Genomic DNA, 25,975 nt, shown 5'->3' on the forward strand with positions numbered 1-25,975 from the left:
CAGCTGGCTCGACAAGCGTTAGCTCGCTGCTTGGTAACTGAACAAACCAAGTGCAGACATGTTGTGTCGTCACGCATGTGCGCGGGGTCGCGACCAAAATAAATCTCTTTGTAGATGTCGACATATATCATGGTTCTTGAAGGTATTATGAAGGTGATTTGTGTTGTAGTGTTCAATTATATAATTAATTCAATTTGAATAAAGGTTTAAAGGTGCATAAATAAATTGATTCAGCGTTTTACCGCCGTTATACCCAGTGTCTATTACATCACCCTACCAAACACATTACAGTAGTTCTTCTTGCCTATTGTTTGTGTGATTTATGACGTCCTTAAAAACAGCAGGCTTTTTGTTTGGAATGATGTTCACTTTTGTTTCACTGCCAGGCAGGTAGACAGGATAAAAATATTATCTCGCTCCGCTTTGCATATGTGTGATCGGGACAAAATCAAAACCAAAGTACATGCAAAACGAAAGACTGGTCTTCAGATTTGTGTTCAAAATATCACATTCCATTGAAATAAGTAGTTCCTCGATCATAAACTGATGATGATAAACTGATCAGACAGACGAAAAAGACATTAAGAAATTCCCTAACTCTACTTTTCACTTCACGTGTGCAGGGTAATTAAAACTACTCACAACCAACAGGGCTTTGTCCGTAGCACAATGGAGTAATGCTCTACCACACGGGCTTGCACCTTCACTTCACACCTGTCTCTCCTGGAACAGGTGGAATCTAAAACTATCAATATTATTATCATCTCGCATGACAAGACCAAAGAACAAGACCTGCTGCTCTCGCATTGCAGAGGTTGCTGGACCCTCTGTTATTTCCCATTTACTCCAGTCTTGATCCCTCTGCTCTCTTCGATCTCCGACCATCTCTAATATATCGAGGATGAATCCATTCTTACAGTAAGTAACTCCTTCTAATCAAACTCCCCAAATCTCTACTTACTGCAAATATCCAGTCTTTTATCCGATTTGTGGAACTGCTTTTTGGAGATGATTCAATCCAAATTTTCTTTCCAGGGACTTCAAGTACCTGTTACACCACCAAATGGTGTCATCTCCGTCACTAACTTGTGAACTGCCCTTGTGAACCCTACCTCTCCCAAGCCTCATGGCTTCAGGTGAGGATATTTCCTCCACTCCCATCTTTAGTTTTCTCCTGCTCATTGGTAACCTTGCTTGTTGCATCTACCTGTTGTGTACACCTTTTTGCCCTCTGTAACCTCCATCTTTCTGAGTCATGATTTGGTACAAAAAAACATTCCCATTTGTTCCTTTTCTATAATTTTCTCTTCCTGTTTCTCTTCCATTTTTGTGTTCCCTTATTATTTTTTTGATGAAATGTCCAGTTTGTGTCACTCACTCTCTATCTTCTCCAGGAAGTTCTTATTGAGCGTGATGAGCCCGTCCAAATTCTTCTCCTCCTTTGAGAAGTCCAGAACTGGGAGCGGTGTCCTCTCCACGGATTTAAAGTCTGACATGGTCTCGAGCCTTGGAATAAAAAGGAAAAACATCAGTTTAAGATATTCGTGGAGAGAGTATTGTTAAAATAATACATTTTTAAAACAAATCAAAACACGTCATCTGTAAAAGAATGGTTAATAATAAAAAATAGAAAAGAGATAGAGAAAATATTTGTATTGATCTGTATTTTTATTCAGACAGGGCCGTGCCCGTGCTGATGCGTTTGTTGATCGTGTTTGGAATGGAAGCCCAGATGTTGGTCCGCACTTCTCGACGCTGGAGCGGAAGATCCAGGTAGTTCAACCGCATCCAAGAGTGGGAATAAATAGTTACACCCTCCACAGAAAGAGGGCACTCATCCACACGCGGCAACAGAACCATCAATCATATTTCCTATCTGCTATTCTCTTCAATGCGCGATCGCTCAATAAGATCGATGATCTCGAAATAATGATACATTGATACAATGACAATTTTGAGATGTTCACCTTAAAGTTGTTACGTAAAGGTGGTTCTCTTTCGACAAACCTGCTACAGCTTGTGAGCTATCTGGATACCACCAATTCTATCACAATCGTGAAAATCACGTCGTTGGGGGGAGGGGGTTGGGGGGTTGGACTATACGTACACGATGACATGCACGCGAGCGAAGTCTTCAATGATCGTATACCTGCTCACCGTGAGGGTTTATGGGTCAAGCTGAAATTATCTATCCGTGTACCACTACCCAAGGACATATTCGTTTGCGTGGTTTTCTCACCCCCTCGATACCAGCATCAGGATGAACTTGGCAATCATCCCTTTGATATGGTAGGGTATGAGCCAATGGTGTTGGTCGTTATCAGTCTGAGGGGGCCTGGCTAATTGTTATTTCTAGCAAGGCGAGGGTCCCTAGAGATGGAAAATGTGTGATAGCAGTGTGTGGCTCTTTGCCTTCTTTGTATTAACACCCCATACACAACCCTACTCCTAAGGTTGCCAGTATCCAGCTTTTTCACCCAAAATGTATCGTTATTGGCATTCTCATTGGCATGCATGCCGATACAGGATATGACACAGTCAGCACATTTGCAGACAAAGGGAAACTCGGTGCACTCCAAATCATCAGCACAAACAATGAGATACAAAACACCTTCGCCTAATTAGGCAAGGAATAGGATCTTAGTGATGAGCTCCTAGATATGTTGAAGAAATCCGTGCCTCCGGTATGGAGCCAAATCTGGTGCAACAAAAATAAATAACCTGAGATATCACCTATTCTGTACCAAAAAGGCGAGATCTAGAATCACCAACTGCCACCTTGCAAAGATTGGTCACGCAAGCATTCACTTTGGGCCAACTATCAAGCTGCCGTCTGGAAGAGGAGTCTGTAGAAGAACCAAGAGGTACCTTGTCCCATCAGGAGAAGCAGATGCTGGAAGACGCAAGATGGACATGTACAGCTGGTAGTAGACTCTATGGATGGACAACCGGCACCTAAAGTTGTGTGGGAGCTATTTCTACGTGTCCCAAAAGCTGCAAGATTCCTAAGTGTGTAAGCATGGCCAGTTGCCGCAAGTGCACAGACATGTGCATACTCAGTCCCTGTGAAAATCGGTGAACATCTGTCGATAGTGATGACAGTTCTGCTGAAGATGAGCCAGATGACGATGAGGACGATGACTTCTGACCCATTCCTTAAAGTATGTCTCGAACAATTTGCATGACCATGCTCAACACATAATATATGAATATTTAATTTTTTTATTTTTGTATAAAAGATCGAGGCTTGTGTAAGAGCTAACATTAATGACAAAAAACAAACGGACACATAAAACATATAATATTAATAAAGGGAGCAGGTGACAAGATGGGGAGAGAGAGGGAAGCACACAAGCACAGCATCAGTAGAGAACAGGGACATCGGGAGATCTGTGGGAGGGTGCAGGGGTAGAGGAGGAGGGGTGGGAGAGGTACAAAACACATGGACACTGCTAGGATTTCCAGGAAATAAGTCGGTAATTCAAAAAAGTGGATCTGGGGTGAATTCTATATTTATAGTTTGATAAATTGACATGACCATGCTCCACACATAATATATGATTTATAGCTGATCAATTGACAGGACCATGCTCCACACATCTTACTATAACTCACCAAATGTCCGTCCGTCCGTCCGTTCGAAGGTACCGCAAAAAGGGCTCAACCGATCACAACGATATTTTGGGTGGGTATTCCTGGGGCACCTGGGAGTAAAATAGGCTATATTGTTTTTCCAATTTTTCCAAATTTTCCAGTTTTTCTAAACACGATGGAATAATATTTACCGATATGAACAGTGATGTGGCTTTTGTTGAAATTCTACGAATACTGTTTATTCTATGTACCAGGAGAGAGTAGATCGACTCCTGACGAACTCTTCCTATATAAACGTGCGGCTCCGATGTAACACGGCAGCGTGTGCAAAGTGACTGAGAAACAGGTGCAGCGGCCGCTTCCGTGTTACAGATTCGGCGCGCACTCTTCACACATAAACGTGCGACTGAGAAAGACGTGTAGCGGTCGCTTCCATGTTACAGATTCGGCGCACACTCTTCACACATAAACGTGCGACTGAGAAAGACGTGTAGCGGTCACTTCCATTTTGCAGAATTCAATCTTTTTTCAAAATGGGCGCCATGTACTGTTTAGATTTTGATGATTTGCGTGTGATATGATTCAACGGATGTTTATATGAATCGTTTAAAACAAAAAAAAGCCTTCAATTTCTGATATTTTGCCTTTTCATTTGGACCTCCCAATTGAAGCTCCACCCATAGGGCGGGTAATATTGCTAGTAATATATTGTAGGAGTTCGTTATGTCACAATTAGGTAACCGCCACAATATGATATATAGTTTGATAAATTGCCATGACCATGCTCCACACATAATAGAAGATTTATAGTTTGATCAATTGACATGTCCATGCTCCACACATAATATATGATTTATAGTTTGTTCAATTGAGATGACAATGCTCCACAAATAATATATGATTTATAGTTTGATCAATTCACATGACCATTCCCCACACATAATATATGATTAATAGTTTGATCGATTCACATGACCATGCCCCACACATAATATATTGTTGCGGATCCGGGGGATGGCACTCCCGTTAGCAAGGGGGGGGTTAATCCCCTTGTCCTGTTAAGCTGGCCGTACGACCGGTCCTGGTACCTGTAACGCTCTTCTGTGCGGTGGGATTGATCAGGGTTATTGGTCCAGGATTTATCCCGAATACCTTTATTAATCCCGCCGCAGAACAGGGAGACAAGTACCGCTCGAATCACGGACGAGATGGAGTTTGCCGAGCGGTTTAGCAATCTGGAATCCAAGCCGTTATCAAAGGACTAAACCCGATTATAAAGCGGTTCGGCCAAAATCGTGCCACAGGTACTCAATTGAAAGAAAAGACTAAAGCGATTGGATGAGAGGAAGCCAAAGAACCAACAAGGGTAAAGGAAGCACACAGGTTTATTTCTATCTACAAGAGGAAACGAAAGAAGGGCATTTATACAAGAAATGGAAGGAGCAGGACACAGAGCAATTCTTAAACAGGCTTACTTATACCCACAGGACAATACAGACAGACTCACACGAATAGGGAATTGCAGGCAGGAATGACTGGGAGGATTGAGAAAGGCAAACGGTCCACAGAGTTGGCGGCAGGGAGGTCCGGGGATCGCGGCACGACGTCGAGGTCCTGCTTGAACGCCCTCGCCCTTGGTTCAGTGGCGAAACCCGGTCGTCAGTGCTGGTTGGTATTGCCGCTCTCTTGGCGATCCTAGCGCACCGACTCTTGCACCCCAACGATGCTCGTGTTCAAAAAGCTGCTCGGTGCTCCTCTCTCAAGAACCTCCTCCCGCGTCTCTCGTGGGGGCGTCGCGCCAAGGGTTTTTATTACCACGCCCTTGGAACCCTCTCGAACTCACCAGGCGTTTCTTGCCACGCCCTATCAAGCCATGCCCACCGAGCCCTGGTTGGTTGTTAAGGGCTCTCTGGCTCCACCTTTGGTGACGAGGTGGTGCCATGCCCATGCTCTAGCGGCTCCTCCCTCCTTCTCTCCATTCTGGGCCTCGTGCATAATGGAGTCTTGGTCCGAAAACAACAGCCCAATGCAACAGCGGCGAATGCCGCTCCACTGTTACTGGCACTTTAAGGAGACGATTGGGGATATTGAAAGGGGACCTATCTTAGATTATTCATGCAACGTAGAGTCAACTATTGGAAACACAGCCTTACCTGGAACACATAATAATGATATAACTATAGAGGGATCCTAAAGTGTCCTATGTGTTGTACATGGACTAACTAAGGTGCAATCTTTAATTAACAGCCAATTAAGGGGACATGTACACAGGGGTCATTTATAAGGGAATTTACTACTAAATTTACATGTAAAGGTTCTAAAAACCATAACAATATGATTTATAGTTTGATCAATTCACATGACCATGCTCCACACATAATATATTGTTGCTGATCTCGAGCCCGTCGATGTACAGAGGGGGGTTAAACCCTTTTCCCTCATTGGCCTTCGAGTCCACGAGGCCGTGACCCACTTTATACTTGTGGGGCAGATTGCAGAGCATTTCCCGCCGCCACCCCCGTCGCGAGCATGCGGAAGGGTATCGGGTCGAATCCCCACGTACCTTCGGTACACACGCTGCCACGACGATGGGTGCTGGAACTAGCACAAGCCAAGCTATTCGGATACGCCGAGCGGTTTGCGTGTCATGTGACTCGTGCCATTGATTCTTATTGAACCCGATTGAGCGGTCTTATTCGTACAGTGCGAAGCCAATGGTGGAAAATGACATGAACAACCAAATGGAAGGAAGAACACAGGTTTATTATACAATTTGCAATGGCCAAAGGAAAGAGACACAGAGCAGATACTTAATCTGTCTTATCTTAACTTCCCCAGAGAAGGGTCCACTCACTCATGCGGGGAAAAGAAGGAAGGAAAAGTACGCGCTCCAGGCACATCCCTGGTGCCGTTCGCTCTGGTCAGCTTGCTGGCGTGTCCCCTCAAGAGGTCCGCGGCACGTGCAGGGAGCCCAGGCAGGAAGGTCGTCGGCGTAGTTGGCCCCGGGAGAGACCGTACTCGCAAGCGCGATTAACCGGCAGCAGAGCACAGGGCAGGGAGAGTTCGTGTTATTTATTGATCACACCTCACTACGACAGAACGAGCCTAGCATGGAAGAGATCATTCGGGGGCAGCGGGCAAGAGCGAGACCGTTCACAGAGAGAGTTCGTTGACACCGAGAGCCCTAGCAATATCGACACACCAAGCCCACTCTCCTCCTCGTTCACTGTGACTGAAGCTCTGACTGGGACTCTGGAGCACTCTCGCTGGGACTCCATAGACTGGCTCACTCCTCACCAGAGTCTTACCCAAATGTCCAAAACTCCTCCCCTGGCCGTCGTAGTTAGCTACTCCCCTTGAGCTTCTATTGGCTGCTTGCCGTTTACTGGCCACTCCCCTGCAGCTCCTCTGGCGGGCTTGCTAGACTTGTTCTAGGCCCTAGCACATGGCATTCTAGCCAAATTGAGGCCTACACTGACTGGCCTGCTCAACGCATACTAACACAGGAAAGGACAATGCTTACATTTAATAGGAAATAACTAAACTAAGCGAGGCTACATGTTATGGTGCAACTACCTACGAGGGGGGTTATCCTTTATTCCCACAACCGCAACACTATGATTTGGTCAATTGCGATGACCATGTTCCACACATAATATATGATTTACAGTTTAATTAATTGCGATGACCATTCCCCACACATAATATATGATTTATAGTTTGATCAATTCACATGACCATGCTCCACACATAATATATGATTTATAGTTTGATCAATTCACATGACCATGCTCCACACATAATATATGATTTATAGTTTGATCAATTGACATAACCATGCTCCACAAATAATATAGGATTTATAGTTTGATCAATTGACCAGACCATGCTCCACAAATAATATAGGATTTATAGTTTGTTCAATTGATAAGACCATGCTCCATTGCTCCACACATAATAAATGATTTATCGTTTGATTTCACAAGAAGATATGTGACTTGCATACCTTGGCTTGTGTCTTGTCATATATTGTGTTGAACAGATATATTACTGTACAAACAGATAAAAGTACTGAAAACAGGATAAACATCACTTTTACATGTACAGTGCATTCAGAAAGTATTCAGACCCCTTCACTTTTTTCACATTTTGTCATGTTGCAGCCTTATGCTGCAATCGTTTAAATTCATTTTTTCCCTCATCAATCTACACTCAATACCCCATGATGACAAAGAGAAAACGGGATTTATGAACTTTTGCAAATTTATTAAAAGGAAAAAACTGAAATATCACATTGACATAAGTATTCAGACCTTTAACTCAGTACTTAATTGAAGCACCTTTGGCAGCGATTGCAGCCTCGAGTCTTCTTGGGTATGACGCGACAAGATTTGCACACCTGGATTTGTGGATTTTCTGCCATTCTTCTCTGCAGATCCTCTCAAGCTCTGTCAGGTTGGATGGGGACCGTTGGTGGACAGCCATTTTCAGGTCTCTCCAGAGATTTTCGATTGGGTTCAAGTCAGGGCTCTGGCTGGGCCACTCGAGGACCTTCACGGAGTTGTCCCTAAGCCACTCCTGCGTTGTCTTGGCTGTGTGCTTATGGTCATTGTCCTGTTGGAAGGTGAACCGTTGGCCCAGTCTGATGTCCTGAGCGCTCTGTTTCAGGTTTTCATGAAGGATATTTCTTTACTTTGCTCCGTTCATTGTTCCCTCAACCCTGACCAGTCCCCCAGTCCCTGCTTCTGAATAACACCCCCACAGCATGATGCTGCCACCACCTGCTTCACCGTTGGGATTGTATTGGGTAGGTGATGAGCCGTGCCTGGTTTCCTCCAGACATGACGCTTAGAACCGAGGCCAAGCAGTTCAATCTTGGTTTTATCAGACCACAGAATCTTGTTTCTCACGGTCTGAGAGTACTTGAGGTGCTTTTTTGCAAACTCCAAGCGGGCTTTCATGTGTCTTTCACTGAGGAGAGGCTTCGGTCTGGCCACTCTGCCATAAAGCCCAGATCAGTGGAGTGTTGCAGTGATGGTTGTCCTTCTGGAAGTTTCTCCCATCTCCACAAAGGATCTCTGGAGCTCAGCCAGAGTGACCATCGGGTTCTTGGTCACCTCTCTTACCAAGGCCCTTCTCCCCCGATTGCTCAGTTTGGCCGGGCGGACAGCTCGAGGAAGAGTCCTAGTTGTTCCAAACTTCTTCCATTTAAGAATTATGGAGGCCACTGTGCTCTTGGGAACCTTCATTGCAGCAGAGATTTTTGTAGGCTTCCCCAGATCTGTGCCTCGACACATTCCTGTCTCTGAGCTATGCAGGCAGTTCCTTTGACCTCATGGCTTGGTTTTTGCTCTGATATGCATTGTCAGCTGTGAGACCTTATATAGACAGGTCTGTGCCTTTCCAAATCATGTCCAATCAATTGAATTTACCACAGATGGACTCCTATCAAGGTGTAGAAACATCTCAAAGATGATCAAGAGAAATGGGAGGCACCTGGGCTAAATTTCAAGTGTCATAGCAAAGGGTCTGAATACTTATGTCAATGTGATATTTCAGTTTTTTCTTTTTAATAATTTTGCAAAACTTTCTAAAATCCTGTTTGCTCTTTGTCATTATGGGGTATTGAGTGTAGATTGATGAGGGAAAAAATGAATTTAAACGATTGCAGCATAAGGCTGCAACATTACAAAATGTGAAAAAAGTGAAGGGGTCTGAATACTTTCTGAATGCACTGTACATATATAAACATACAATCGATGCTCCTGCATGAAATAGCGTAAATAGAGTATGTATCCACTGTATGACTTGAAATGTATGTTTCATCCAAAAGGAGTTTTGTATTATTTACCTTTTGCAAAATGATTCCCTGGCACAAATTAATAAAATAATCAGCATGATAAATGTGTGTGTGGATATACACAAATTGATTAAATCATTTTCTAGAAATATCCTGGTCACAGCACCAGTGTAGCATCATATTGAAGTTATAATTACTCCCTTTTTGTACCACATAACAAACTAGTCCAAAGAGTCATTGGGTCACCAAACTTTTAATAATTTTCAAACAACATTGCCAAGCTTGTCGCATTCCAATTTCAGTCACAAAATTGACGAGAATCGTAATTTGAGGGTCAGTGTATGCAAGGGGAGCCCATACAGTGCCAATAGAAAGTCTACATCCCCTTTCACAATTTTCACCATTTGTTGCCTTATAGCCTGGAATTAAATTTTATTAAACCCGCCTTTTTCCACCTTAATTTACACATCGTAACCCACAACTTCCGAGTGAAAAAAATTCTACAATTTCAGAAAAATAATTAAAAATGCAAAATTAGATTATTTCAGGTGGATAAGTGTCCACCCCCCTTATAATATATATTGTAAATAAGCTCAAGTGTAACCAATCACCTTCAAAATCACACATCAAGTTGATTGGCTTCCACCTGTGTTAAATTGTCGTGATTCTGATTATTTCAGAATAAAATCAGAGCTGTTCCTGTAGGTTTCCTCTGTTGAGCAGTGCATTTAACAGCAAAGACTCAACCACGAGCACCAATGAGCTTTAAGAAGACCTCCGGGATAAAGTTGTGGAAAGGCACAGATCAGGAGATGGGTATAAAATGATTTCACAGGCCTTGAATATCCCTTGGAAAACAGTCAAGACAATCATTAAGAAATGGAAGGTGTATGGTACCACCAAGACCCTGCCCATATCAGCCCATCCCTCCAAACTGGATGACCAAGCAATGAAGAGACTCTTCAGAGAGGCCGCCAAGTGGCCAATGACAACTTTGAAAGAGCTACAGGCCTTTATGGCAAAGACTGGTCATTGTGTGCATGTGACAACAATATCCCAAGCACTCCACAAGTCTAGCCTGTATGGTAGGGTGGCAAAAAGGAAGCCATGACTCAAAAAAGCCCACCTTGAGTCCCATTTGAGGTATGCAAAAACCCTCTCTGGAGATTCTGAAGCCGTGTGGGAAAAAGTTTTGTGGTCTTACGAAACCAGGATGGAACCTTTTGACCCAAATGCAAAACTTTACGTTTGGTGCAAACCCAACACAGCACAGCACATCACCCAAAGAACACCATCCCTACTGTGAAGCATGGTGGTGGCAGCATCATGTTATGGGGATGTTTCTCATCAACAGGGGCTGGGGCACTTGTCAGAATAGTAGGGAAAAATGGTTGGAACAAAATACAGAAAAATCTTCAAGGAAAACCTGTTGCCCTCTGCAATAAAGCTGAAATTGGGATGGAAGTTCACCTTTCACCATGACAACGACCCGAAACATACAGCCAAAGCTACACTGGTGTGGCCAAGGAACAAAAAGATAAATGTCCTTGAGTGGCCCAGTCAGAGCCCCGACCTAAATCCAATCAGAAATCTGTGTCATGACTTGAAGATTGCTGTCCATCAACGCTCCCCACGCACCTTGACTGAGCTCGACCTGTTTTGTACAGAAGAATGGTGGAAATATTGCCCAATAAAGGTGTGCAAAGTTGGTAGAGACCAATCCCAACAGACTCACAACTGCAATTGCGGTGAAAGGTGCTTCCACCATGTATTAACTCGGGGGGCAGACACTTATCCAACCAAGATATTCTAGTTTTGTATTTTCAATTCATTTTCTGAAATTTGTAGAATTTGGTTTTCACTTTGAAGTTGTTGGTTACGATGTGTAAATAAAGGTGGAAAAGGTCTGATTTAATGCAATTTCATTCGAGGCTATGAGGCAACAAATAGTGAAAAATTTGAAAGGAGGTGTAGACTTTCTTTCGGCACTGTACTTGTCAACTTATGTCAGATAAGATTGCAAGTTGTATCAAAATGTTGGGAAAGAGCTCCTGGGACAAATTATTGATGAATGATTGTGTTTGCAAAGAAGAAAATAATTGGGTGCATTGTGTCTTTGAATAATTATTAAATGTAAAACTATATGATTGAAAAAAAACTTCATTTTAAGTGGCTTTGGGCCCCTATTTCTATCACATTTGAAAGTTATTGTGTGGCATTATATATATCACTGGTGCACAATTTTTATACCATTGTATGAGGAATTTAATATTCTTGCAAACGACATTTTGGTGAAACAAAGCTTTGGTGAAAATACTTGTATACATTCTTTATACACCATAAACTGACAATGACCCTGTGCATTTGAGTGAAACATCTGGCAACAGGTGACCTTTGGGGTTAGGGTTGTATATTGAGTGATAAAACAGAGAAGGCAACGATCTACACACTGATATCACACATTTTCCATCTCTAGGGACCCAAATCTTGCTGAAAATCACAATTAGCCTTGATCCTTCTGACTGATACCGATGATGAAAATGTTGGTGTCTGGCTCAAGGGCTATGGTAGGCCTATGATGACCTTTTGGCCTATGTTGACAAAAAAAATAGTTGGGGGTTGCATTTATTGACCAGATATGCAAATCTTCAAATTTCAAGTTAATCAGATGAAAATTGAGGAATTTAGAAATTTGGCCTACGTTGACCTTTTGGCCTATGTCTAGCTCAAAAATAGTTGGGGTTGAATTCAGTGGCCAAATATGCAAATCCTCTTCAAATTTCAAATCAATCGGATGAAAATTGAGGATTTTAGAAATGAGACAATGTTGGTGACCTTTGGCTTATGTTGACTTATTGACCTTTTGCCCCAAAAAACAATAGGCTTTTTGCTTAGGACCAACTCTATCATTTGGTGAAGTTTGGTGAAAATCGGTTGAAAATTGTGACCTGTAGGCGACTGATATACAGACAGACAGACAAACAGACAGACAAACAGACAGACGAAAAATCGGTCAGAGACTGAGGACTTGCCGGAATGTACTTTATCAGCCATTTTGGACAAATATGGCGGCAGAACCACGTGACCGATGACGTCATCATTATTTGTTTTCTAAACTAATTTATTCCTTGATGATGCTCAAGAAATTTCATCTTCATCGGATGAAGTTTTGTACTTGTCGAATTATGACGTCATAATGGAGGCACCAATGACATCAACATTGACATATTTTATTCCCCATGGAGAACTCTTTACAATGAGCCATGTCTCAATGTTTTCTATTCATAGTGGGGCAACTTAACATAACAATTGTGCATTTTGTGAGGAAAGCACCAAATTTGGCACACTAGTAGACTATCATATTATGAAAAGATCTGGATATTGGGCCATCTCAGATTCAGAGATTTGATTTTTGCAAGATTTCGATTCGATTGGGATCGAAGAGAACACCTTCTTCGTCTTCTGTACAGTGAAGTTGCCAGCCCTGAATTCTCTGGCTACATCTGGGTGCTTCATTGGGAGTGCAACCATGTCCCTCAGGTGAACAGGGACCCACCTGGCATAGTGTGTGTGGTCTAAGGTATGGAACCATGTGACCAGTTCCGTCAGGGCATCAAGGTACATCGTGAATGAAGCCTGCCGCAGAGAACGCACGTAGACCAGTAACAACATCTCTAGTTCCAGCACAGTTGCCCAGTACTGAAAGTTGGGAATGTCTTCTCCTCTCTGGTGACACCAGTCTTCGAACTCAGGCAGGTCTTCTGCATCATCAGCATATGTCACATTGTCATACAGTGGCGTTCATATGCACGGTGTTGTAGGATGTGCAGTGCCGCTGCAGTGATTTGATGAGCCCTTCTTGTGCGGGTGACGTGGGCAGCTCGCAGGAAGGAGTCGGCCGTCCCTGGCGTTGCAATCTCAGCTTGCAAATCTGCAATCGGTGATGATTTTTACAATAAAGTGAGGCTCTCAAAGCACAAATGCACTCTCTGTGTTATTGGGAATACGTAATGGGACTTTCTGATTATTCCAAAATTCCAAAAACAGATCCTTGCAACTACAGACCAATCAGCCTGCTCCCAATAATCAGCAAAGGTCATGGAATTCATCATCACTTCTAACATTAAATCCTTCCTCTTCTCCATTGGTTTGGTCTATGATCATCAATATGGATTCAGACCAGGCCACTGTTGTCTGGACATGCTGCTTCGGCTGTCTCAACAATGGACAGATGTTCTCAACGCGAGACAGGAAATCAGAGCCGTCTCCCTTGACATATCTCGTGTCTTCGATACGGTCTGGTGCCCTGCCCTGCTCACCAAACTCTCCTCTGATGGTATCCATGGAAATCTCCACGCATGGCTCATGGATTTTCTCCTATCATATTAAACATGGGGATTGTCGAAGATTAACCACTTCAAAATAGGTTCAAAAGTTGAATTTATTTGTAATACTGTGACAGCATCCAAATAATAATAAAACAAGAGCACGTGCATGTGACGAAACAACAGCAGGTCGACGAGCGCAGCAAGAAGTAATTTATTCTGCCTCCTGCTTGTGGAACCCAATATAAATACTCTCTACTTCAAAGGCTGATGTGATTGAAGGGACATAGCTGCATGTCCTTGTCGGAGGTGTGATCTTGATAATGAGGAGTGAAACACAGAAGGGATAACATTAAAGTCTCCGCAGCAAGAAGATTAATGTGCTTGAGAAAACATTTGAGACACTAAAGCATATTTTACTTGTGAACCATAGTAGGGAGGTCAGTTCGTTCCCACTGCAAGGAAGCAGATATGGAGGTAAGTTATGAAAGCAGATCGCCCCTTATCAGAGTGAGTTCAAGGGTACGCGTTCTTGAACACAGAGCGTGTACTTTTTGAGACTACAAATGTGTGCAATGTTGCAACAAAATAAGTTGAACCAAATTAAAACATCCATCTACAGTATGATTGTATTTATCCATTATTCGCAATTTATACGAAGACTTCTCAAAATACTTCCACAGGCCCTAAATGGAATTCTCTCATCTCCTCTTCCTGACCAGGATGAAGTTTTTATTTATTCAATAATTTATTTTTGTGTACAGAGTCGAGGCTTGTGTAAGAACTAACGAAATATACATTACACACGAAAACATGCACAGACCCATATCACATACAATAAATAAAGGGAGAAGGAGAGAGAGGCAAACATACAAGCACAACAACAGTAGAGAACAGGGATGTTGGTAGATCTGTGGAAGGGAGAGGGCCGGTGGGACGAGGGGAGGGGTACACGGTATAAAACAAATGAACACTCCAAGTAATTTCAGGAAAGAAGTTGGAGATTGAAGGTGGTGGATTTGGGATGTTCTAATGGGGTCAGGTGGGGCGGGGGGGTTAATCCGGCTATCCTTGCACCCCCTGCTCTGTCTGTGCTCTGTTTCCCAAATATTCCGGCAGGATGCACAAGGTATGCCAGTGAACCTCTTCTGGTGAAACTGCCACAATCAAGACACCCTGCTCACCTTCACTCTTTCGTTCCTCTTTTTTCCACCTCTGGAACAAACTCCCACATTCTCTTCAATCCCACTCATCCCTCCAGGTCTTTAAACCAGTTTTTCACCACCATCTCTTATCTTCCCCCATCCAAAACCTTGATCTTTTCTACGCCCATTAATCCACCTTAAATCGACCACCTTCAAATTCCGATATCTTTCCTGAATAAAATGTCCCTGTCATGTCCATCTTGTTTATCCTGTATACCCCACCCCAGCCCTTTCTCTTCCACAGATCTTCCATTGTCCCTGTTTCCTTCTGTTGTTGTTCTTCCCTCGCTCTCTCCCTGTTGTCTCCCACTCCCCTTATTATATGTTCCATGTGTTAGCTCTCATATGAGCCGAGACTAAGTATAGAAAAAAGGTTTCACTGTCTCCCCTTCTGGCCAGCACTGTTCTTGGTCAGTTTCTCACAATGTGGGTCTTTTGATTGCAAGTGGATGAGAACGAACATAAGGGATATTTGTTGTTCTCCCAGGAAGAATTTGAGTATGGCGACAGCCGGTACGTGTGGAAACTGCTCCCTCATCTCGATTCTGCACAGTCTGGTTCACTGCATATAGTCTTGGGGAAAATGCCAGGGGCATAGAAAAGGCCCTCTCTCTACATGGTACATGCTACATGACAAAGTAGAGAAAAGAAGGAACTTTCCAAAATATAGGAACCTTCTACATTCTACAAACATAGTTTATGGAAAATGGCAAACAATAGAAAAGAAGTTACATTCAAAAAATATCCTGTGCATGCTGTACTATGTTTGTGTTCTTAGGAGGAACCAAGTAATGCTCCAGAAAAGTTCATGCAAAGGGGCGCCAATTTGATTCAAACAGCTACATGAAGAAGTAAACGTATTTTCAATGCAGTTACAGTCTCCTGGTTTCAAAGGGACCTCTGCGTGGTCCATTTTTCTGTAAAAAATTGAAATGCCAAACATAATATTGTTTTTATATGATATTGCAGAATTCCGTGTAAATATACAATTCATCCATCATCTCTACTTATCATCAGTGTTCATCATGCACATATCACGTTTGTTCAATATGTCTGCAATGTCAACACATGCAAGTTTATGTAATGTGCAGTTATCCAAAAGGGATTGGTAAAATAGGCTGCACTGCACATGTACAATTCTTTCATCTAATCCAATTGTTGCCGATAATGTGAACACACATCGCGCTTGTCCAACGCTTGTCCCGAAGAATACATCACACCCAACATGTCTGCAATTGGCTGCTGCATAGGACCAACCAACATGGTTACTTTATTAATTTTTTTAACAAATTTGTCACACACATGCACTCCACCAATCACCCTCGAGTTACTCTCATATTCAGTAAAGGGCTCCTCCAATCACCCTCGAGTTACTCTCATATTCAGTAAAGGGCTCCTCCAAGCACCCACGAGTTACCCTCCTATTCAGTAACGGGCTCCTCCAAGCACCCACGAGTTACCCTCCTATTCAGTACCGGGCTCCTCCAAGCACCCTCGAGTTACCCTCATATTCCGTAACGGGCTCCTCCAAGCACCCTCGAGTTACCCTCCTATTCAGTAACGACTCCTCCAAGCACCCACGAGTTACCCTCCTATTCAGTAACGGCTCCACCAAGCATCCACCACGTGTGCAAAAGTGAGTAAATAACTGAAGACCGGGCTCTCAACCACAACGCGCTTTGCTGAAACGTCACGAGTTCAGGCCTTGACCAACATGGCGACTAAAATTCCACTTCCGGACGCGATGAAAATGAGTGGTGACTGGAGCAGTAATGGGACAATTTTAGAGCTGAATTCACGGATTATTTACTGGCCAATGAATCAATCAAAATGGTTTATTGAAAGCATGTCTGGTAGCGAATAGCTGAATTACACGTGCATACATATTCATAATTTGCAATCAAAGATTGCTTACAGAATAGAAATATATAAAATCAAAAAAATTGAAATCGTTAATTAACAAAAAGAATGTAAAACTAAAATAACAAACATGGAATATTTCAAACAGAGGAAAAATATTACAAACAAGTACACATACATTCAAAGTACACCGCCCCATGCCAAATAATTAAATATGCTGCAGCGCGGCATTGCCGGGGCGCCTCCGGCGCCCGGCAATACCGCAGTGCAGCTCATTGAGGCTGCATTGGGAGGGAGAGGTGTACACTAATTGATTGATTAATTGTATAATTAAAATCAATAAAAGATTATCACAAAATATTTTCATAATCAATTGGCTAATCGCATAACTAAACCACTAGTGAGTGCTTCATCCGAAGATGTATCTTTTAGAAATTTAATTAAATAAGTCATTTATAAAAAATTAAATAATTAATTGATTACTCAATAAATAATTAATCGATTAATCAATAAATAATTAATCGATTAAATGATTAATCAATAAATCAAAAATATCCTTGATAGCCACATCACTTGGTCACTCATGTCAAAATATTAGCTTCCCAGCTCAAAAGGTGCCTGAGATATTGGCCAAATGAGAAAGAAAATAAATAAATGATTAATAATGAAAATAGATAAATAATAATCATAAAAAAATTAAATTATTAATCAATTTGGTAAGAGAACACATAAACTACCACTATTTCATCAGAATCTGTAACTTTAAAAAAAAAATTTTTTTTGTCATTAAACGAATAATTAAATAATTAATCGATTAATTGATTAATTAATAAATCAAAAATATCCTTTGCAGCCAAATCACCTGGTCATTGGCCTGTCCAAATATCAGCTTCCTAACTCAAAAGGTGCCTGAGTTAATGGTCAGAAGAGAAAGGAAATTTGATTAATTAAATAAGTACTTAATTAATCGCTAATAATTAAATAACTCCTCAATTTATTGATTAATCAAAAAAAAAATACCGTTTTTGACAAAGGACTTGCTCACTATTGTGCCGAAATTTCAGCTTCCTAGCTCAAAGGATGGCTGAGATATCGTCCGGACAACCAAGAAAGCAAACAAGAAAGAAAACAAACAAGTACACATACATTCAAAGTACACCGCCCCATGCCAAATAATTAAATATGCTGCAGCGCGGCATTGCCGGGGTGCCTCCGGCGCCCGGCAATACCGCAGTGCAGCTCATTAAGGCTGCATTGGGAGGGAGAGGTGTACACTAATTGATTGATTAATTGTATAATTAAAATCAATAAAAGATTATCACAAAATATTTTCATAATCAATTGGCTAATCGCATAACTAAACCACTAGTGCTTCATCCGAAGATGTATCTTTTAGAAATTTAATTAAATAAGTCATTTATAAAAAATTAAATAATTAATTGATTACTCAATAAATAATTAATCGATTAATCAATAAATAATTAATAGATGAAATGATTAATCAATAAATCAAAAATATCCTTGATAGCCACATCACTTGGTCACTTATGTCCAAATATTAGCTTCCCAGCTCAAAAGGTGCCTGAGATATTGGCCAAATGAGAAAGAAAATAAATAAATGATTAATAATGAAAATAAATAAATAATAATCATAAAAAAATTAAATTGGTAATCAATTTGGTCAGAGAACACATAAAAGTAGTGTAATAATGTTGCTTCTGGGACACCTCCGTTTAACATGGGAAATCCCTATCTAATGTCATTTACCCCCTTGTCTTTTTCAAAAATCATAAACACCTCTATTTCTCCCACCCTCATCTTTATGAACCTTTTGTCTGTAGTACCTATCCTTAATGTTGTTCATTAGACCACTCAAACACTACAAATATTTGTTTTCTCTTATAGACCTATCATCCTTCTTCTACATATCATCTGGCAGATTAATCTTTGACCCATTCACTTCCATATTAATTCTTTCCCTCCCTCATTGACCCTAAACACCTATATTTCTCTCACCCTGTTCTTTACGAACCTTCTAACCTTTTGACATGCTATCCTTATTCATTAGACCACTTAAACACCTGTGATCCTTCTGACCTTATGGACCTTTTAACCTTTTACTCTTAATATCATCTGGTGAATATAACCCACTCAAACAACGACCCTACAAATATTTGTTTATGCGTGGGAAATAATTTAATTCTCTTGCCACTCTCTTCACCATCTAATATATTAACAAAAAAGATGATTGAGTTTGGTTCTTTATTAAGATATTTTAACTGAGCTAAGATAAAATGGTAAACCTCCCTCAATGTTCTTGTTTGAGCACCTCCAGTGCCACATACCATTTTTAAATTAAAGTATATATTTTCCTGACAACCATCAAAGTTTTCCGTCCACTCAAAAATATTTCCATCTTTTTTACCCAATTCACCGGTATTTAAATTAATTCTCTTATTTGTTTTGTGAATTTTTTTACCAGTTGCCTTTTCAATTATACCTATTTGATATTTTTCACATTCATTATGTTTTCCATTTATATACCAAGGTTGATTACACCTCCACTCTTTAGTCTGGTTGATACTTGGTTCTATCATTTATATAATAGTAAAAAAGGCGGCGGTAGCCCGTTAAAATCCCCAACCCCCCCTTTTTAACTTATCACTTATATATATCTTATCACTTATGTATATCTTATCACTTATATATATCTTATCACTTATATATATCTTATCACTTATATATATCTTATCACTTATATACTTATATAACCATAAGGGAGACTATCAATTCCATTTTCTAAAATAAACCTCTTATCATCAAAAGCCCCCAATGCTTTCTTATTCACCTCTTCTGAATATAATTGATGTTTATAACTTCTTATTCCATTAATCTTTCTAAACTCTTCTTTCTTTGTTGTTAAACAGTTATAATAATCCTTAAAGTTTATTGTTTCTTTAATGACATTTTTCTTTACACCTTTTAATTTCTTATCAGTTTTTTCAACGTTATTCACAATGTATTTATAAGCATAAGCCTTAGACCTCAATCCCACAAATTCACTCATGACATTTCCTCCTAATTCATCCTTGAACTTTCCAATCACCTTTTTATTTTTAGAAGAGAACAACTCACTCTCTGGACTGTAATTACTCGTGTCATAGATATTAATGTCTCTTTTCATGTCTGAATAAACATCGTTGGTATTAATTTTCAAAATAAAACTATCTGTATCCATATAAAGTAGATTAACATCATTTTGATATTTCTTCCTCAAGTTATTATAAAAGTAATCATACATTAATGACTTTGATAAATCATGAATTGTTGTCCCAATATAAATAGGTTTGTTCATTTCAATACTCTCTTTAATCAAATGGATCGCACAAAAGTTCTCAGTAAAGACCTCAGCTCGAGTAAAACTCGGTCTATTAATTAATTTTGATGCTTGTTCCCAAGATGTTGATAATCTGATATTTTGTCTTTTCCTCACATTCTCCATAGTCTTACCAAAGACCGCATTATTCATCAATTTATAAAAGTCTTTCTCAAAATCTGTTTTTGACTCTGTTCTTCTTTGTGTATTAAAATCAATGTACCCCTTTAACCAATGACTTTGATTGAACTTTAGAACCCTATGGATCTTCTCTACTCTTAGACCTTTTGATAAATATTGTCGCAAATTTCTTTGGTGTAGAACATAATTTTTCTTGTTATATAATGTAGTAAGTAATTTTTCTGTTGATTCACCTATATCAAACGATCGTTGATAATCACTCAACCATTCTTTCTTTGGACTTTCTTTCTCACAAGCAAATGGGAGATCTTTGTGTAGGTTATGGAGTTCCTCTGGATATTTTAAATCAATTTCAAAATAATAACCAACTTTTTCTTCATCCAATTCTTTTTGTGTAGAGATACATACATCTTGTAAAACGTTTTTGTAGTCTTTTTCCTTTACCCATCTAAGTTTTCCATAAGGAAGAGCCTGAGACATTGCCCAGCCATACAGGTTGTTTGCGTCATAGTACATCAAGTAAGAACTCTCTTTCGTTGGATCATAATTTGGAAGATATTTGTTATTTGCTTTTGCGTATCTACTCGAGCAGACTTGTGAAATTCCACCTCTTTTTGCCTTTTCAATCATCAAAAGCATATCAACATCGGTTATCAAATCCAAATCTTGTTTTGTCATTTTCAACATCGCACTCCAGGCCAATCCAGGTGCTGTGTAGTAGTGAGCAGGATCCAATCCATATCCAGTGCGACAAACAGATCTAAAGGCTTCAAATACATCGGCCAATAAAAGCACATCAGTTTTGAGATACAAATCGTGATACTCGCCAAGATTCCTGATGTTATATTTTTCCCAAACATTTTGTGCGTGTACATAATCTTTATCAGATATATTACTGTTGTTTAATTTGTTATAGAAATTTTCTTTTGAAGGAAGTTGTGTTTCATTGAATCTCTCAAATGAGTCCATATAGTCATAGGGGTAAATTCCCTTTTGTGTTAGAAAATCTTTATCTAAAAAATACTCTGAAAGACATGGAAACTCTTTTAGATTTTGAACCAAGTTAACCAATGGACTTGCCATGAATTTAAATGTATCAAGAAATCTGATATGAGTAATAGGAGATGTGTGAATTGTTTTTGTGAATGAAATGTATTTCTGATCCGTGTTTGGAATTGCTGAGATACTTCCAGAAGTCTTTGAGAGTTCCTTGATAAATAGATGTGTATCATAATGAGCGTTGTTATGAAGAAAGACAGGAATGAAAGAGGGGAGTTGATAATTAATATTACAACTTTGATGAGCCAGACCTCTATATTTACCAGTGAGATGACAATGGTCTCTAACCTTTAGACCTTTACCAATTTTCTCCTCACAAATATGACAGACATTGTTTTTTATAAATTCCCTTTTTTCTTTACTTGTTAAGGACATTGGTTTATTGGTTTCTCTCATTATCTTGGTTAATCGAACACAGTCTTTTTCTAGTCGTTTCACAAACTCCTCTGGGGTATTTGAGCCTCTATACATCTCTAACTTGTTATATTTATCACCAACGGATGATTTGATATAATAACAAAAACCACAAGGAGTATGTTTTTGATATTTATTTGTGTATGATTCTTTTGGATCTGGAGAAGCAGTATCAATTTTTTCTAAAATACTTTCAAAATCAGCATATATAACAAATGGATGTTTGATCTTTTTATTTTCATCTTTGAATGTGATCTTTGAGCCTTCTTTAGGCATATTGATTACCGTTGATTTATGTTCGCCACAATAATTTGAATGTTTATCTAATCTTTCTTGTGAATTGAAGAAGTTAAGACAACGCAAACAAATATATATTTTATTTGTTCTCTTACAGACTTGTGGTTTTATTAATTTAGCAATATCTTTGATGTATGTATAATGTGAATTTTCGTCTGAATTAAAATATAGAAGATTAATATGAGTTTGTTTACAATTGTCAGAAAGCTTTAAAACCTGAATGTTGTTTGTTTCTGTTAGACCATAAACATTAACTGATAAATTATTCATCTTTTCAAATTTAGGAATATCATTTAAAGTCATCGGAAACTTTAGATCTTTCGTATTTAATGTATTCTCATATTTTTTATAATGAGATACTCTTTCATCATGAAAATGTGGAGGATGTAAGTGTGCTAAAATAGACCAGAGAAAACATTTATTGTCTTTATTTTTGATATTGATAACTGCTTTTCTATTTTTGATAACACTGGGTAAATCAATGTAAGAAGAAGCTTTTAGAGGATCTGATTTAAGAATATGAATGTCTATGTAAATAATTTTTCCTATATTGAATCCACTTCCTACGATTGAATTATCCACATCTTGCTCTTGTTTAATAAGTTCATCATAGACTCCTGATGTTTTAAAATCTTGATATGAAGATATAAAGTGTGGCTCAGTTCTCATGTATGGTGCATCTATAACTCCTTCATCCTTTGTCATTTCTAATTTTACTCCCATATAAAATTTAAGTGGTTTCATTTCCTTTAGTGTTTTTTCAATAAACGTTTGAACAGCAGGTTTAACTATTTCTACAGCATCAACTATAGACTCTGGTTCAGGAGGTTTGAAGTTAAAGACTCTTATTTTAATATGTCCTTTGAATGCTCCATCAGAGTTTTTAGTTGTGATAAAATTTGATAAATGTAGATTTGTTTTAAGATGTATTTTGAAGCCTTTCTTGAGGATATTTTTATTACATGTAGAACAGTGTTTTGTTTCAGGTGGAAGAGGGGAAAGTTTGTTTAAAATGTTGTATGTATGTTTTGCGGTGAGAATATGTTGTTTATAATATTTTACTTCCTTCTCGCAAGTATCACAATAAACCATATTTATAGCGTGAGAAAACGTGGTGTTTTATATATATCACTGTGCTTAAAATAAAACACTTTTGAGCTTTACAGCTCTGTTTTATATATATCGCTGTGCTTAAACTAAAACACTTTTTCACTCAGAATCATCTAAGTCATAACTATCACATGAATACTCAGAATCATACTCAGAGTCATCAATAAAGCTACTCTCATAACTATCATTTGAGCACAAACTATTAGTATCATAACTATCATCTGTGTTCAATGAAATACTATCATCACCATCGTCCGAGTTCAATGAAATACTATCATCACTATCGTCCGAGTTCAATGAAATAGTAAAATCTTCACTGCTGTAATGACTCATATTTAATTAGCAGAAAAAACCTTTCCATCTATACCAATATACTTTCTTTCATTAACGGATTCAATCTCTACATTTTTAATATCAAAAGTTATCTTTAAATAATCTCTAACTATCATAGAACGAAATGACATTTCACCAGAAATATTAACATCATTCATTTTACTTAGATCTACACCCTTTGGATTATTAAAGAAAATACAAATGTCTCCTCTAGAATTATTAATGGTCTTATCATTCTTTTTCAAAGTATCGTGGTCAATCACTTTTTCAAGCTTTGAATAAATTGCCAGGAGTAGAGGAGAAACTTTTGTTAGATTTACTTTAATGGATGTCTTTCCAGGTATAGTTAGAGCTCTTCCTTTAAATGAAATAGAGGGGCTCATGTTATTTTCCATAACTGGTTTTACCCAAAAATTTCCATATTTATCTTTGTTCAATTTAACATCTTTGACATATTTTTCTATATCTTCCACCGAAGTAGAGATTGATTGAAATTTGTCTTTTGTGCTTTGAAACATTGTATTTATTAATGAATAAACTTGCGTTTAGTTTAAGTAAAAATTTACTATATAAATATGATAAGTTCTGAAGGATATTTAGAATTTCCAGACTCTCCATATGATAAATTAGAGAATTGTCCAGCTTGTGATAGAATAGGGCTTAATAATGAGGGTTCATATAAACAATGTTTATTCTGTGATTATATTCTAATTAATGATAATAAGAAATATAAAAAAACATATAACTCTTTTAAATTAGAACCAAAAATGAATTACTTTACAAGATTAATAAGAGAGATGAATGTTAAGCATTATGGTGATAATACACCATTTCTTACAAGGAAAGAGACTCTTTGTATTGAGGAAATGTATAAGGGTTTAATGATATTTATTATTCAAAATAATTTTAATGGAAATGTTAATACAAGATACTATATAAATAAAATAATGAATTATTTTGAAATTAAACCCGAACTCAGGATAAAATATAGAGTTTCTAAAATAGCTCAAAAAAAGTTAGATGACTTGTTTTCCAAATATATAAATGAATGATTTTTTACCCGTTTGGGAAAATAAGATAAAGTTTAATAACCATAAAAACATTCCAAATTCATTGAGATGTCTAATAGTTGGTTCAAGCGGATGTGGGAAAACCTGTTTACTTTTAAAGATGCTCCTTGGTCCTAATTTTTTAGATTATGATAATTTAATAATTTTTACAAAGTCAAGTTTTCAACCCGAGTATCAACTACTCTCACAGGGTTTTAATGCAGGTCTTAAAAAGGAAGACATTATCGGTTTATTTAAACTTCAAAACAAACTGAATGATTATAATATTGAAGATATAATACAATTATTTTGTGATACACAGAAATCAAAATCGAAACCCATAACTTGTATTCTCAGTGATAATACGGATGATATACCTTCACCTCAAGATTTAGATAAATCAAAAAAGAACCTCGTCATCTTTGATGATTGTGTTAATGAGAGAAACCAAACAGTAATGGATAGCTACTATACAAGAGGGAGACATTCTTCTTGTAATTGTATATATCTTAGTCAATCATATTTTCAACTCCCTCGACGCTCAATAAGAAACAATGCCAATACTTTTATTTTATTTAAGTTAAATTCAATAGATGTAAATAATTTTTGGAGAGATAATTGCTCTACGTTATGTAGTAAAAAAGAATTTGAAAATTATATGAAACACACGATTGGAAAATATAAATATATTGTTGTGAAACAAGATGAGATACTAAATGATATTTTTCAATAAATAAATACAGAAAATGAATACCGAAGAAAGAGAAAGAAAGTTTAAGGAACATCAACAATTAGTTTCAAAAGTTGTTAAACAACAGGAAGAGATAAAGAAGAAACGGAGACAGAAACTAACTGGTGAAGAAGCCTTTGAAAGAAAACAAGAGAAATTCTTTAAACCACTTTTGAAAACTCAACACTCACCTACAGTTCCCACGGTAGAATTTACTCCGAAAAAACTTCAAATGCTCAAAGATTTTAGTCAGATAACAAAACAATAACTTGGTGAATTAGAATATGATGACGAGGGATTATTTCGGAAACTTGAGCAGGTAAATCAACCCCCTAATTATGTTGTGGAAGCTCTTCAAAACAATGAATATTCGGCGGGTTCAAAAACCAGAGCAGGTCTCATTCCAACAGAAGAACCAGCAGTGTTTCATCTTGTGGAAGAAAAGGTATTGATATTTAATGATGAATTGATGTTCTTGAGTTCTACTCAACCAAATGTTAAATTAACTCCAAGATTAATGTTTCTTCTAACAAACCCCGGATTCAGCGGTTCAAAATATTTTGAGGAACCACTTGATATGGAAAGAGAGGAAGATAGGGTATATATTGAGTTGTTAAATGCACTTGATTATGGAGTTTCTGTTGCTGGTAAAAGTAAGAAGAATGAGAAGGAGAAACATATT

The 25,975-nt window shown here is 38.6% G+C and overlaps 1 protein-coding gene across 3 annotated transcripts in view; it reads right to left on the reverse strand.

The window, feature by feature from the left end:
* LOC137418230 (E3 ubiquitin/ISG15 ligase TRIM25-like) overlaps positions 1 to 25,975 on the reverse strand; it is a 1,962,167-nt gene that overhangs the window by 217,429 nt on the left and 1,718,763 nt on the right. For 2 of the 3 annotated variants that reach the window (XR_013621986.1, XR_013621985.1), the window contains exons 12-13: positions 3,616 to 3,704; positions 1,379 to 1,506 (exon numbers count right to left, since the gene is read on the reverse strand). Coding sequence is in view for 1 of the 3 variants with exons in the window: in XM_078770768.1 (XP_078626894.1) it covers positions 3,363 to 3,390 (28 nt within the window). In the remaining 2 variants the exon portion in view is untranslated. Of the gene's footprint in view, positions 1 to 1,378; positions 1,507 to 3,204; positions 3,391 to 3,615; positions 3,705 to 25,975 lie in introns of those variants that run through there. The other variant, XM_078770768.1, reaches the window with a different exon arrangement.

The sequence above is a fragment of the Myxine glutinosa genome, chromosome 1, assembly GCF_964187855.1.
Source record: "Myxine glutinosa chromosome 1, kmMyxGlut1.1, whole genome shotgun sequence".
In the NCBI taxonomy this organism is placed as follows: domain Eukaryota; kingdom Metazoa; phylum Chordata; class Myxini; order Myxiniformes; family Myxinidae; genus Myxine; species Myxine glutinosa.